Below are 14,105 nucleotides of genomic sequence, written 5' to 3' on the forward strand. Positions count from 1 at the left end.
CTGAACGCACGCCACGCTCTGATATGAAGAAGAATGGAAACAAATTACAAGACAAAGGTTCAGCCGAGAGTCACAAGTGACAAATATCGTCTCTGAAGAGAGAATACATAACATATCCGCTTTGAGACCTTTGTTATTTTGTTGAGTTGTATACCAACATCATCCCAAAACTTCTCCTTGAGTCACACAGATAGATTTGTTTTCATCAGCAGGGTGTTTTGTTTAAAGCTACTACAACCGACTGATGTTTTGTTGATTTTGGAGGCCCCTGTGGACAGAAGTGGCACTGTTTCCACCCTCAAAACCACAAAACACAATGTCAAAAATAACATTATGAAAAGAAAAATATACTCTACTGCTTCTTTTCAACTACTCACTGTAACTTTGCCTGGGAAAATGTAAACACAGGCTCTCCCAGTCTGCGTGCAAGAAAAGCTAAACAGGAAAAAGTTCACTTTCTCGCTGTCGGTCTCGTTTGCCTGCTGTATGTAGAGACTTTTTCATAACCAGTTAAAAACCCTCCTTGTAGTAGATTAAACTTAAACTATTTCGTTGGTAGACTGTAGTAAAAAACTGTTGATGATGAAGTCTGTGGATCACCCAGATTAATGAGGACAGATTCTGCTGTTAACGTTTTTTAAAAACAAAATTTTCAAATGTCATTTTTCAGTGCAAACAAAAATCCATTGAACTCCATTGCGCTGGTGTGGCTGCAGAAATGCCAGACAGACGTCTCACAACGTGGACAAATAACTAAAACTAACTGCACGAAAGTCATGTGAGAATTTCTTTTTCTTAATGTTGCAGAAATAACGCTTTAAGTACAATAATCTAAAATAAATCATCTAATAAAACTTGATGAGAAATTTAGTCTCAGTACTGTGAGTGTTGCTGGAGCTGTGACACTTCCACAGAGCAATTACAGAAATGTGTTTGTATGTGATTATGCTGCGCTCGGGTTTACTGTATATTCGTGAATGTCTCGGGCCTGTGGGGGCTTCATATAGACTAACATGATTTTCTTGCAACTGTTAATGTTTGTTTACTAACTACATGGCCATCTGGGCAAAACCATCGAGGGAAAACACTTGGCTACAGTAAACAGGCAGAGCTGGAGGCTGGTCGGTTAGGGAGCCTGAACGTTGTGAGATAACACGAGGGTAAATATGGGATACGCTCTCCTAAAGAAACTCGTTTTCTGTAACGTAAAGAAAAAGGAGAGCGCGCGGGATGTGTCCAAAAAGAGGCCCGACATATTTGGACTTTGACATGAACTCCTCGGTGCACACTGTGAATTGGCAGCTGTTAAAATCGAGAGGAGAAAAGAGGGGAAACTTTTTTTCCTGCAGTCTCATCAGTTATGTGGAGAGCTTCAACTCCCGACCTTTTATCAGATGGATTAGTGCTGGAAAAGTTTGTTCCAGTGGAGCTGGAGAAGAAAAATGAGATCCAATATGTTTTAATCTGGCTGATGGATGGTTTCACCACAGTGCTACGACTTCTACATGCATCATACTTTGTGATGAAGATACTTTTTTAGTTAATAAAGTTAAGTGCTTTAGCAGAAAAATATTGAAAAAGGTTGTGGTGAAACTGCCCCGGAGTAAATACAAGATGTGAAGAAAGTCAGACTCTTACTGTCCAATAACATAAAACACTACACAGTATTTATACTTTAATTGGGTATTTCCATTTTCTGCTGTACGTTATATTTCTATTTCACTACATTTTATAGGCAAATGTTGGACTTTTTACTCCACTATAGTTGTCTGATAACTTAAGTTAGCTGCATCAGGGCCAAAGAAGCTTACTTTTACACTTACTGATTGAAATCTTTGAAAAATACATACATCACAAGAAACTTCAAATCATCCTGGGATGAGTCATCAGGTATGGCACCAACTTGTGGAGTCCATGCCAGGTCGAGTGCATGCCGTCATTAAAAAAAATATTTGTGTTTTGACTTGTGGTCTTCTTCTTTTACTTGTACTTCAGATACTTCAGAGCACTTAATTTTAGATACTATGGGTGACTTCGATTTTTACCAAAGTAATATTTTTCCACAGTATTTTCACGTCTTCTCAGGGATGACTTCTGGATACTCTTAACAACACTGAAATCATAAACTGTGAAGTGATATCAGGGGTATTGATGGAGATATTGATCGATACTAATACATTAATGGCTACTTTTCAAGGTTGCTGAAATTTCTGGCTTCCAAGCTCAACTTTAATGCCAAAACTCCCACACACACACGCTCCGAGGACATTTGAGTTGGATTTTTCCAACGGATTTATATAAATCATCTGGTGATAATATCTCTTAAATAAAAATGTACAGAGCCGTGCGCTGCATAACAAGGTGATACAATCACCTCATGACTTCAACACTAAAGGTATGCTGTGAAAAAAATGCTGATGTTCTTGAATGTCTGCGCTCAACCGAAACCATATGTCCTCCACGCACAGCTGAGGAGAACATTTCAGGCCAGCAAATGACTGTAGATAAAGTTAATGAGGTCACAACCTATTGAAAATAAGAGATATGTGTGATTTGAAAAGGCTGCCAGTGGAGTTTATGCTTCACTTGGCCTGGAAAACTAAGCAAAAAGACCCAGAGCGTAAAAAATATGGACTGACCTTTATGAGCAAGAACTAATGGATAGTTAAACAGCATCCTGGATATAAGTATGTATGAGTGAATTAATTTGGCAGTCATTCCTGATGATTTAGGCTAATTTATTCCATATGCACATGAAATGAAAGACCCTCCTCTTCTTTTGTCAGTTCATAAACAAAAATGTGTTTTATGTACATCGTCTTATATCTTCTTGAATGTTGGTGATTACTATTATATTAGTCTGGGACTGTTGCATCAAACACATGCTAATCACCATGAATTTAAATGTTTACCTTCATACAAATGATTAGAAACTACTTCACGACAGATGTGCAGACATTTACATACACACAGCTGTGTGAACCGAATCGCTGTGTAAGCTGTTTCCAGATGCCTGACCGCAGCGCGTTGAGGAGAAGAACACTGTGTAACCGTAACTCTGACAGATGTGAGTGCTTCGTTGCATTCGGCCAAATACTACAATGGTTCAGGACGCGGGAGTGAAGCAGGTTTTCACTGCGAGTGTTGCTGTTTGATTTAGGGACTGTGAACAATCTAAACCACCGGGCTCTTGTTGTACCAAACAAACCAGAACGGTTGCTGATCGGGTGGCATTTGTTCGTGGTCAATTAACAGCTTAAAGCAGATACTTGGAGAATACGGGTCACATCGTGAGAAGAAAATAAACGCAAAAAGTTTCCTGGAACATGAACAGACTCGAATTTCCTGCTCACATCAAACTCAACCCAAAACAAATCCATCATGATAGCTGCACTATTTTGATTTGATTCATGATTGGTGGGAGGGACCACCACAATTTCCATTTTCAGCAAAGGAGCTATTAAAATCATCACGATGATCCGACTTTTGTGGAGTCTGCGCCAAACGAACATGTTTGCTTACATCTGGAAACGAGATTTGTAGGTCGAGACATCCCTGCAGCGCTGAAGTATTTTATTATAATGCTTTCTTGTCACACAGTTGACCTTTATAGAAAAAACACAGCCGCTGTAATTTAGATATTGCAACTTCAAAAAAGGAAGCACACAGGTTTACTTCGCACCGAGCCATGAGGGCTTGTCAGAGTAAAAAATCACATAGGAGAGAAACGCCTGAATGGTCTCTTCCTCAAGGCGTGACTGGAAAGAGAGCCAAACTGAGTGAATTAAGATATTGCACTTGGCCATATTGCGATTATGATAATATTTCAATTCATTGTGAAGCCACTAATAATTATAATCTATAAATCTAACAGTATAATGTTTTACAGTCTGCACCTGTCATTACATTTGCTACATCTGCAGTGTCCTGTTGAAAACACGCCCAAAACGATCTGCTCTTTTGGAAGCATCAAGTCAAAGTTTCAGTACATTTTATGACTTTAATAAATGATATAACAGATGCTTTTAGGTCAAAGTGCTGGTGAAGGTGTTTTTGTTATTTAAACCCTCTCATCCCAGATATTTAACAAGGCCTGAAAATGTTTCCGTGAACATCATCTTGTACTCATATAGTCCTAGTTCACGCTATTTCTTTTAAATCACAAAATGGTTTTATGGTTTGTTGGTTTGTCAGCAGGATTACACAAAAACTACCGACCGGATTTCCATGAAACTCGGACGGAGGATGGGTCTCGGTCCAGAATAGACCCGATTAACGTTTGGTGTGGATCCAGATAAAGGGACACACTTTCTTTAACACTGCAATATAGGACAATTGTTAATTTCCGATGAAAAAATAAGGTGTATTAAAGTGGCTCGTATCTATGAATGTGTAGTTTTCTAGTTTTTCATATATTTTTAAGCCTGATACACACACACAGCACACTGGCTGTTCAATTTATGAAAAAAACAAACATTTCTTTGTCCAGAACTTTTTCTCTGCATTTCTTTGCCTCTTCTGTCTTTCTTCATCGCTGTCCTTTGCTTGACTTGATGCACAGCTTACTGTAATCAGTGCATCATTCAACACAGTCATCCTCGACTGAGCAGTCATTTGTGAGCTGAAGTACGGTGTGTGTTGAGGAGCGGTGTCACTGCTGCCGGTTTATAGCCGCAGGGCTGAAAAAGGCTTAGCATGTAAATTTAGATATTCAGGGTTCGGTGGCTACAGCCTCCAGAGCCCCGTTAGTGGGTGAAGCTTGTGTGAAATAGACCTATTTATCCTTTTCAGATGAACCCAGCTCAGGGCTTATATACAGTATTTCACAGTAGCAGGGTTAGTGTGCTAATCATTCAAATCCTGGTTAGTGCCAGGCTGGATGTAGAGGCAGGCTTTCCACAACTTATAGCAGGTTAATACAGTAATACTACATGTTTCCTAAATACTAACCTTGACCTACTTACTGTGTTTTTAATCCTAAATGCGAGTCTCAAATCGTGTTGGAGTGATGACATAATGATCACAGGAAACATAGTACACAAATTCATCTTTTCTTTTGAAGGAAAGTCTTAAACTTCTTCTTCTTAACACCCGCCGACCGGGTCGGGCTGTACCTGACAGCGTGTGATTGGGATTATGTAATCAGACTGCGAGAAATCAGTGACTTTATAACATTTGTTTACTATGTTTTTAAATGATGGCAACCAGCATATCACATGTTGTCAAATATAAACAGTACACCTGCTGTTTGTGCCAGCACTGTTTTGTGAGGGTGATTAGATTTGTGTTATATTGTTGTTGTTTTGACTGTTTTAGTGCTTTTATGTTTTCTTAAATGATGTTCTTCTTAATAAAGGGAGTAACAACCGAGCCTGGGCGTTTTTTTATGTCTGAAATACCAACTCGAGCCTGACGCAGTTAAAGCCCTGTTCACATCTGTAAAACAAACCGTTTGCTAATGATGCTCATTACAGTGCTAACATGTCTTAATTGTGATGTATTGCTATCCGCCTGTAAAACCATTTAAATTGCCTTCTGTTTGAAACCTACAATATAATTAAACTTGCAAAATGCATTTTTTTTATCCGTTTAAAGAGACAAAAAATAAACTTTTTGTGGTTGCCTGAAGTTTTAATTCAAAGTAATCAGTATTCAGATTAGTTAACATCTTTTGTTATTCAATGGATTACATTACTAATGACAAAAACTGGCATGTAATCGACTACAATTCAAAAGTAATCTGACCCAACCCTGCCCAGCAACACCTCACAGATCCCTCCTTTTTTAAATGAAGCCCCTAGATTTGGCCATGAGCTCCGGCCCTAAAGCTGCTGTGAAACTGTAAACGAGTGCTTAAAACTGGGTAAGCACCTCAGATAATCCTCGGCCAAAACATGAGGTCAGCATCTGTCTGCGTTTGTGAGTGAGACAGGGGGAAAGACTGATACCAGGCGGGGACACCCTGACAGGGCTGTCCAGGATAAATCCGAGCAGTTGTGCAGTCTTCCCGCTGCGCAATCGCTCAGCTTTAGTTTGAGAGGGAGAAACTCGAACTGCCAGCATCCCTGCCAAACTTGCAGATGAGCGCTCATGACTGAGGATTTGCGCTGGCAGAGATAAGGAGGGGTGCTCACAGAAAACAAAAAAAAAACAGAGGTGAAAGTAAGGGTAGACGCCGAGGGACAGTGGGAGAGGAAACAAAAGAAATGAAGACGGGAAAGAGATTAAAGCCAAAAAAAAAAAGAAAAGAGAGTCGAGGTGTGAATGAAAACTATGAAGGGAATTAGGTCTGGTTAAGAGCACAGAAGGATTAGGATGAATAAAACCCTCCGAACGCTGGAGAGAACTGAGGAATAAAGACGCAGGCAGAGAGAGACGGGAACAGAAACAGACAGCAGGGAACGCAGAGTGATAAAGTCATAAAGAGCAGCTCTGACAGGCGGCCATGTGAGGATAAAATGAAACACTATCATTTCTGATTTTAGCCCCCGTGTTTGTGTGAGGAAATAATCCATATTGTCCCGATGTCACTAAAGCTGCACTACACAATTTACAGTTTGATATTACCCCTGTGGCTGTTTGTTTGTTTGTTTGTTTGTTTCGCACACTCATCCCGTCCGGAGCGCTTAAACAAATCGCTCCTGCTGTTGAATGAACATAAACTTCATAAAACATGTATTCGGGGGAACACTTTAGATTAGGGTGAGGAAATTGTAGGTGAAGCTATACTTGACTTTCCATCAGCGTGATAATGAGCAGATAATGACTACTTTTGTTGTAAATCAATACTTTCAACCTCTGAGGCTTTGTTCATATCAAATTGGTTCTACTGTCTCTTTGTTTAGTGCTTTTGCATGATGCAATATGTCATGTGCCAGTGTTTCTATCAGGTATGATAACATTGTATACCCCAGATTAAAAGATGAGCTCTAGGAGCGCTGACGTTGATTCACAAAAAACAGACAGGGCAAGAAACTTGAGCGGTGAGACGATCAGACAGATTTTAGAACAAACCTGCAGATAAGCCCAACTTAAAGGGAGACGGAAAGGTAGAAAACGTGTGTGGTAAACACATAATTGCCATAGTTGAGTGCACAAACAGCTTTCTCAAACAAGGAGGGATTAATGCATTGTGACATTTCTCATTTTCACATTTTCCTGTTTCATATTTGACATAAAAAAAAAGAGGTTGTCTTGTTTACGGCCTGTCTGATCCTCTTTTTGCCCTGTCAGGCTTTGTTGTAGTGATGTGTTCCAAGCAATTAACTATAATAACCCTGAGCTATGAAAATAAGACAAAAAAAAAACCCATAATCAGCCTTTAAAATCTGAATACAGACTGTTTTCTGTAAACCTGCTGACAGTTTGGCGGGTAACTGTCACTTCATCTATTTCCTCTTACCAGGAATTTGCGCTTCTGTTTCCACTGGGCGCCCTGAGCATTGGTGTGTCGGTGGGCCTCCGTCACCAGGTGGATCACCTCCCACTCATCCCCGGTGGGCTCTGGACGGGTTTGGAGAGTTTTCACCATTTCCTCCTTCTTGCGTCGCTCCCTGTTCTCCTCAATTAGCCGCCGTTTAGCCACCCGCTTCGAGTCGTCCAGCACCACTGGGAGGAGGAGGAGGAGGAAAAAAAGAGGAAGGAAATTAGTTTACGTGTTGCCAAAAGTCTGCAACTTTTCTCCAGAGTGATAAAGAAGCGATAAGCGAGACTTAGCGCCGCAGCTACGCCTGAAGGCGAAGTAATGTACGTTCTCTTTGTCTGTGTGTAATAGGTGCAGCACTCACAGTCCATGGCCATGCCCACTGCAATGCACTTCTTGAAGCGGCAGAGCTGACACTGGTTGCGGGTAATCTTGTCGATGATGCAGCAGCCATCGTACTTACAGGAGTAGGCGGGGTGGAGGTTCTTTTGAATGGTCCTACGGAAGAAACCCTGGTGGACACACAGTCAGGGGAGAGATCAGCGGACGGATGGTTTGTTGACAAAGGAGAGGAATACCTATTAATACATAACATCCAAGTACTGGAACCGTGTAGGACAAGAAGTTAATTCAAATACATGAAATAATCTTCAATTGTTTTGCAGCGTGAAGAAATATCTGCAATGTTGATTATGATTGATAATGAAATGATTAGCATGATTTTGATGTTGTTAAATGGCGGCCAGTCAGTCGTTCGTCAAATACATCAATGCCTCTCCGGTGGTGCGTCAGATATCACATGTCACCGACGAACAAACAGGAACAGAAGGAAGAGAAGCAGGAAGACAAACGATACGAGGCTGAGCGCCGACGTGACAGACTGACAGGTGTAAGACAAACATGTCAATACATCATCTTACTGTGGCTCTTTCATGTGTTTGTGCAGATATAAGTGAGTGTTTCAGAGTGTGTGTGTGTGTGTGTGTGTCTCAGATATGTAGCAGCGTGTGTGTAGAAGCAGGTGACCTCATAAGCCTCATTTCAGGTTTTCTGACAGATTTTATGTGGGTTATAAATCTGGTGTGTCTTCTGAAACTCCTCGGTTGTGGTGCGTGTGTGTGTGTGTGTGTGTACCTTGCAGCCCTCGCAGGTAATGCAGCGGTAGTGGTAGCCTGTGGCCTTGTCACCACACACCACACATGGCTCATCCTTTTCGAGGTAGCTGGGTATGTACCCTGAGAGAAAGAAGCAGAGACGAAAGTTAGACAGAACAATGTGTTTGTTCGGGCTGTTTTTCCCCCAACACACACACACACACACACACACGCACACACACATTATTTTCTACTCATCACCACAGCAGCAGGCTCAGAGACCGAAACCATTTCTGCTGAGTCACCCAAACCGGGGAAACCCGTAACTGCAGCCATCCACTTTCCCTTTCCTGGAAAACACCGCAAGCTGGAGTCTTTTCATTTTCAGTGTCTGCTACAATTCATAACAGGCCATGTTTGATTATTCTGGAGTATATATACGTTCTTATATTTCTCTTTTTCAGGAGTGACTGAATCATCTGTGTCACAAGTGTTTGAAAACCAAATTTGGCCGATTATTGCAAAAAAATGCGTGCGTGTATACGAGTGAGCAAAACAAGGTCAACCACAAGAGAAAACAGTTATTATATGTACACAGGAACAATTTTCAGAGCAGCTGACTTAAAGTCCTCCATAGCAACCAGCTCTGACTGTTGCAGGACTCTGTGCAGATTATTCTAGGAGGAAGGTGCAGCATCTTTGAAAGCTTTTTTTTATTTTATGTTACAGATTTCCTGTCCGACTCTGGGGAATAACGCCTGTAGAATAATGTAAGAACGCAGGCGATATTGATTTTGGTTCCTATACATACACAGGTGAGAAGGAAGCAGCCTAAGGAAGGATTTATATATTAAAGCCAAACAATGGGAAAGTAGCAGTAAGAGCATATATAGTGAGCTGGAAAGCAGCACCACATTTGGAGCAGCTGTGTTCCTGTCTCGCCTGAACATTGACATTAACATTAAACAGTTGGCTCACAGTCCTCCACAGCTAGCCCAGCAACAATACAGCAACATCTGGCCTGCAGGGCAACAAAATCAATACTTCCTATAACGGGATAACGAGATCCAGGAGAAGAGCGCAGGTGCACGAGGGCACGCTCAGAGTATGGATACCCGACAAAAATATAGAAAATGATGTCCGGGTTTAGGTCGGGTTAGGTCATGTTGATTGACATGGTGCTTTCAAGTTCTTCTAGTAAAAATATAGTGTAAAAATAACGAAATAAAGTGTAAAATAAGTGATAATAAGTTATGTTAGGGCTATACTGTATGTCCTGTTGAGTGCTGGGGTTTGTTGTTTACATGACACGCTTTGAACGCAACACAGAGGCTATTTGTTGATAAGTGCATAACAATAGATATCAAATATATGTAAATCTTTTAAATTTTATATCTATGTATATAAAACAATGCCTCATCTACACTGTGCATGTCTGTAATCACGTCAGGTTCGAACCTGTCGAGTTCAGGTTGGGCTTTGTTGCTCTGACTCTCCGTGGCCTCGGCTGACACACTATTCCTCTAATCGCCAGTCGGTGGCGGTAATGCGCCAAGAAATGCAGCAAACGCACCAGCAAAGAAGCAGTGAAGAAGAAGGCGACTGGCAGCAAAACTGAATGTAAACATGCCTGTTTTAAAGTATTCGAAAAATCGGGTTTGGGAGTGTTTTATGAGGAGGAAAATCCATTCAACGTATTTGTAAAGCCTTCAAGGATACAAACAATTTGTTTTTGCTGAGAAACACTTAATGTTAACAGGACTTTTTGGGGGGTTTTTTTTGGTTTACAAGAAAACTCCACAGGGCACCTTTAAAAGTCGGTATCTACCACTGCTACTGCTTCTCTCCCTTTACTGTCCCTTTATGAAGTAGAGTATAAGATCCAAATGTCCACTCTGACAGAGGAAGTCTGTCTAATTACTCTCTAATTGATTGTCAACTCTTTTAATAGAGCAACTAACACTTGTCAGTAGTAAGTGTTCGATGTTTCCCGGCCATAACATAAGCTATGTAAATATTTACTCATTCTCTGCGGTCGCATATGCAAACGTGACTCAAATCATTGAGGTCACAACGTTACAGATTGGTTTCTTTAATGTTATTACAATATAATCCTGCTAAAAGAGAACTTGTTGCACAAACAGTATACGGCGCATAGGTTACGTAAACGTCCACAAGCTAAATTTACAATACGTGGACTGCTCTCTCTCTGTACTCTGCGTCCTCTCTCTGCAGCCTTTCCTCTGCTTTAAACTAGGGAATAGGACACTTTGTTCTTTTTCCATACGGCCTGCAACACCAGTCAGAGCGAGGGAGGGAGCACAGAGACACAGGAAATAGCAGATTTCCAGCCATTGCGTATGATATATAGCTCCCAAAGTGGGAGGGGGAGGAGATGGTACACTTCAAGTCGCAAATAAACACACACACACACACACACACACACTCACACACACACACACACACACACACACACACACACACACACACACACAAAGAGCCACTGGTAGATCTTTGCACTCTGTACATACAGTACAGTACATGTCTATGACGCTCACATGACACATATGCTTGTGTGTCCGTGTGTGTGTGTGTGTGTGTGTGTGTGTGTGTGTACACCAAGGCGTGGTGAGAGCTGTGACTGGCAGTGTCAGTTGGGCTCTGCCTTTTGGCTTTGTTGCAGATTTTAGAGGAAGGGGAGGGCAAGAAGAGGATGGTGGGAAAGAGAGGGAAAAGACGAGGAGCAGGAGACGAGAGCGGGCGAGGAGGGGGCACATGTGACATTCTGGCCAAATTGATTTTTTATAAACCGCTGAAGAGCTCGAGCATTTTCTGTTGATAAGAAAAATCCATTCAGTGTCAAAATATGAATTTTGACCGAGGAGGGAAAAAAAGCAAAGCACTCAAGTGAAAACAGTGAAGGAAGCGCACAAGTGCATTTGCAAATTACAAGTAGAGAAAAAAGAGAAAAGTCAAAAAGCGAAAGTCGATCCTTCAGAGAGGGAAAATGAAAAACACTGAGGCCAAAGACAATAAGAAAATAATACAGACTAAATGAGGGAGGAGGCGGGAGGAGAGGAGGTGTGAAAGGGGGGAGTAGGAGGAAGAGGAGAAACAGGACGAAGGGAAGATACCGAGGACATCAGACAACGATCATATAGGAAAAATGTCAGCTCCGGTGCGCTGGCAGGGCTAGCAGCAGCAGCAGCGGCAGCCGGATCCCAGAGCCAGCCTGCTGTGGCTGTGTTTGGAAGCCAAGCCCAAAATCAATACTGCTGCAGCTCTCTGGCTCCGGCTGCACGCCCCTCCCACAGCGGGCCCTGCAATACGTCCACCAACAAAAACCCAGGAAAGGAAAGGGAAGGAGATTTTTCTAGTGTGGCTGACTCAAGATAAATATTTTGTCTTCGCAAGTTTCCCAAGACAACATCTGCCATTTGGGTTTCTATGAAAGCGTGCGGATCGAGTTGGTACAGTATGAATCAGGTCCCTGAAGGAGTCTCAGGATTGTTTCTCAGAGGTCCTGACATGACAACAGCACAGCGAGGTGACATTTGAGACTGTAAACAATGAGGATATCAGGAGACGAGAAACTGAAACTACAGCTGTTATGCTAAACCTATCGTTCCCGCTACTGCAGTGAAAATACAGCAGGGCTGCAACTTATGCTTGTTTTCTATTTTCGACTGATCTATAGTTTGTCCTATAAATCAACTTACTGTTCTGTTCTACTTTCAAACTGCTCATTTTGTCTGAACAAAAGACCTAAAGTGATGGAATTTATCATTTATTTACAGTTTACATCTTAAGTACAAATCCTTACACAATATAAAGTAGAAAAAAGTTAAAAATAACTGATTAATTGATTGTTTTGACAGGTTGTCACCGCACAAACGTGTTTAAGCTAACGTGTTATCAATCAGTAAGCCTGCTGTTGTCTAATTAATTAACTGGATTCATCTAAAGTCATTTTTCTGGCCACCAGACGAATGTAAATCCAATATTCACTTTTTTTTCCATCTCTGTTTGTCGTCATCACTCACTCCTCAAAGAAAGTACCTGGCTGCTGAGCTGCTAAATGCTTTATTTTGTTAATGTGCTGCTTAATCTGTCCATCTGCCGTCTGGTGCTGTGAATTTATGAGAGCATTTTGCAGAAAAATCAGCTACCTGCTACCTGGAAACAAGGTTGATGAGTGCTGTAAGCGTACCTGTAATCTCTGCTTATCGCCACAGGTGCCGCCAAAGAGAAAAAAAAAAAAAAGAGATGTTTTAGTTTACTTTAAGAACATTTATTCCATTTATTCCTCTTCAGTGGTCCTGAAGGCCCACTGAAGAGTCCACAGTCTGTTTGAGGGCCCACGCTCCCACAGGACAACGCTGACATCATTACAGTGCATGTAATTTGATCTAAGCCAACCATGCCCCTCAGACAGACACGCTGTCATACTTTCCCGGCTCAAATGGACCATGGCGGCTCGAATATGGTACAAGATTCCAGCAGTGATGCAGAGCGGCAGGCAAGAAGCCTGCTGGGAGGGAAAAACGTGACGAGCACTGGCCTGGAAGATATATTTTATAAATGCCAAATCAGCCATCCTGTACAATCAGATTTTTATGTCGGTGTGCCTCCCACCCAATCTCATTCAATATCTCCCTCTCCCCTTCTTCACTCGCTCCTTTGAGCTCGGGGGGATTTGGAGCTGTCACTCAGACAACGTTCTACGTCCGACAAGAAAGGCAGACGGAGCAGAAGGCTTTCGTTTATTGATGACAGTTGCCAAGATGTTTTATTTTTTTCTCTTTGGAGGTGACAAATCGAAAGCGTAATGTGCACAAGGCAGCGATGAATAATGTACCCTGAGCTTCTGTGCAGTCACTCAGCTGCCTGCATTCACTGCGCTGAGACTGACAGCAACCATTTTCCTTTTCTAAGAAGAATTCAAATATGTGTCAAACATAGCTGAAACCAAATGCCGGAGAAGTGATTTTCAGACTGACTGGCTTTTATTCTCTGAAGGAGAGGTGTGTATTCTGAAGAGACTTAAAAATTCAGGTTTGTTTCCAAGCTGCCACTTCAGATCTGCTTTAGAGCGTCTATCTCCACCAAAAACACCCCGCATCAGGTACTCACCAGTCATGCTCTTCACCGAACATTGGCTGTTCTTCCTCTTCCTTTTCGGGCCATTGAGCCACCTGAGAGAGAAACGAGAGGGAGAAAAAGAAAAGAGAAATAAGTAACGGTGCATTTTCTGTATCAGGATATATTACAATCCAAACTGGATTGGACGGATCACATCTGGAATTGTTCTGGGCCTGCAATGTGATCACATCTGAGCCAGGTGTGAAAGCAGTCTGCACAGTCTGGCCACATGTGAAAAGGAGGAAAAATTGCTCAACAAGTTAAAAGGTCATCTGATTCCACCTCCTCCTGCAATCTCAGACTGCCCAGGAAAAGGGCTACGGACGAATGCTTCCTCTGGAAAGAACAGAAAATACAGAGACGCCCAGGCAGCCAGTCCATGAAGGCAACACTGAAGTGGCCTTATTCTGCATTCTGGCTCATGGCCAGCAGGGGCCGACTCCACT

At 41.9% G+C, this 14,105-nt stretch overlaps 1 protein-coding gene across 4 annotated transcripts in view; it reads right to left on the bottom strand.

The window, feature by feature from the left end:
* The window catches only part of thrab (thyroid hormone receptor alpha b), a 151,426-nt gene that overhangs the window by 13,707 nt on the left and 123,614 nt on the right, over positions 1–14,105 (bottom strand). For all 4 annotated transcript variants that reach the window (XM_084343034.1, XM_084343033.1, XM_084343035.1 and 1 more), the window contains 4 exons: positions 13,651–13,712; positions 8,558–8,658; positions 7,788–7,935; positions 7,403–7,608 (listed from right to left, as the gene is read on the bottom strand). In XM_084343034.1, coding sequence (XP_084199160.1) covers positions 7,403–7,608; positions 7,788–7,935; positions 8,558–8,658; positions 13,651–13,712 — 517 coding nt within the window. The remainder of the gene's footprint in view (positions 1–7,402; positions 7,609–7,787; positions 7,936–8,557; positions 8,659–13,650; positions 13,713–14,105) is intronic.

The sequence above is a fragment of the Pagrus pagrus genome, assembly GCF_965226575.1.
Source record: "Pagrus pagrus genome assembly, chromosome: 21".
Lineage (NCBI taxonomy): Eukaryota > Metazoa > Chordata > Actinopteri > Spariformes > Sparidae > Pagrus > Pagrus pagrus.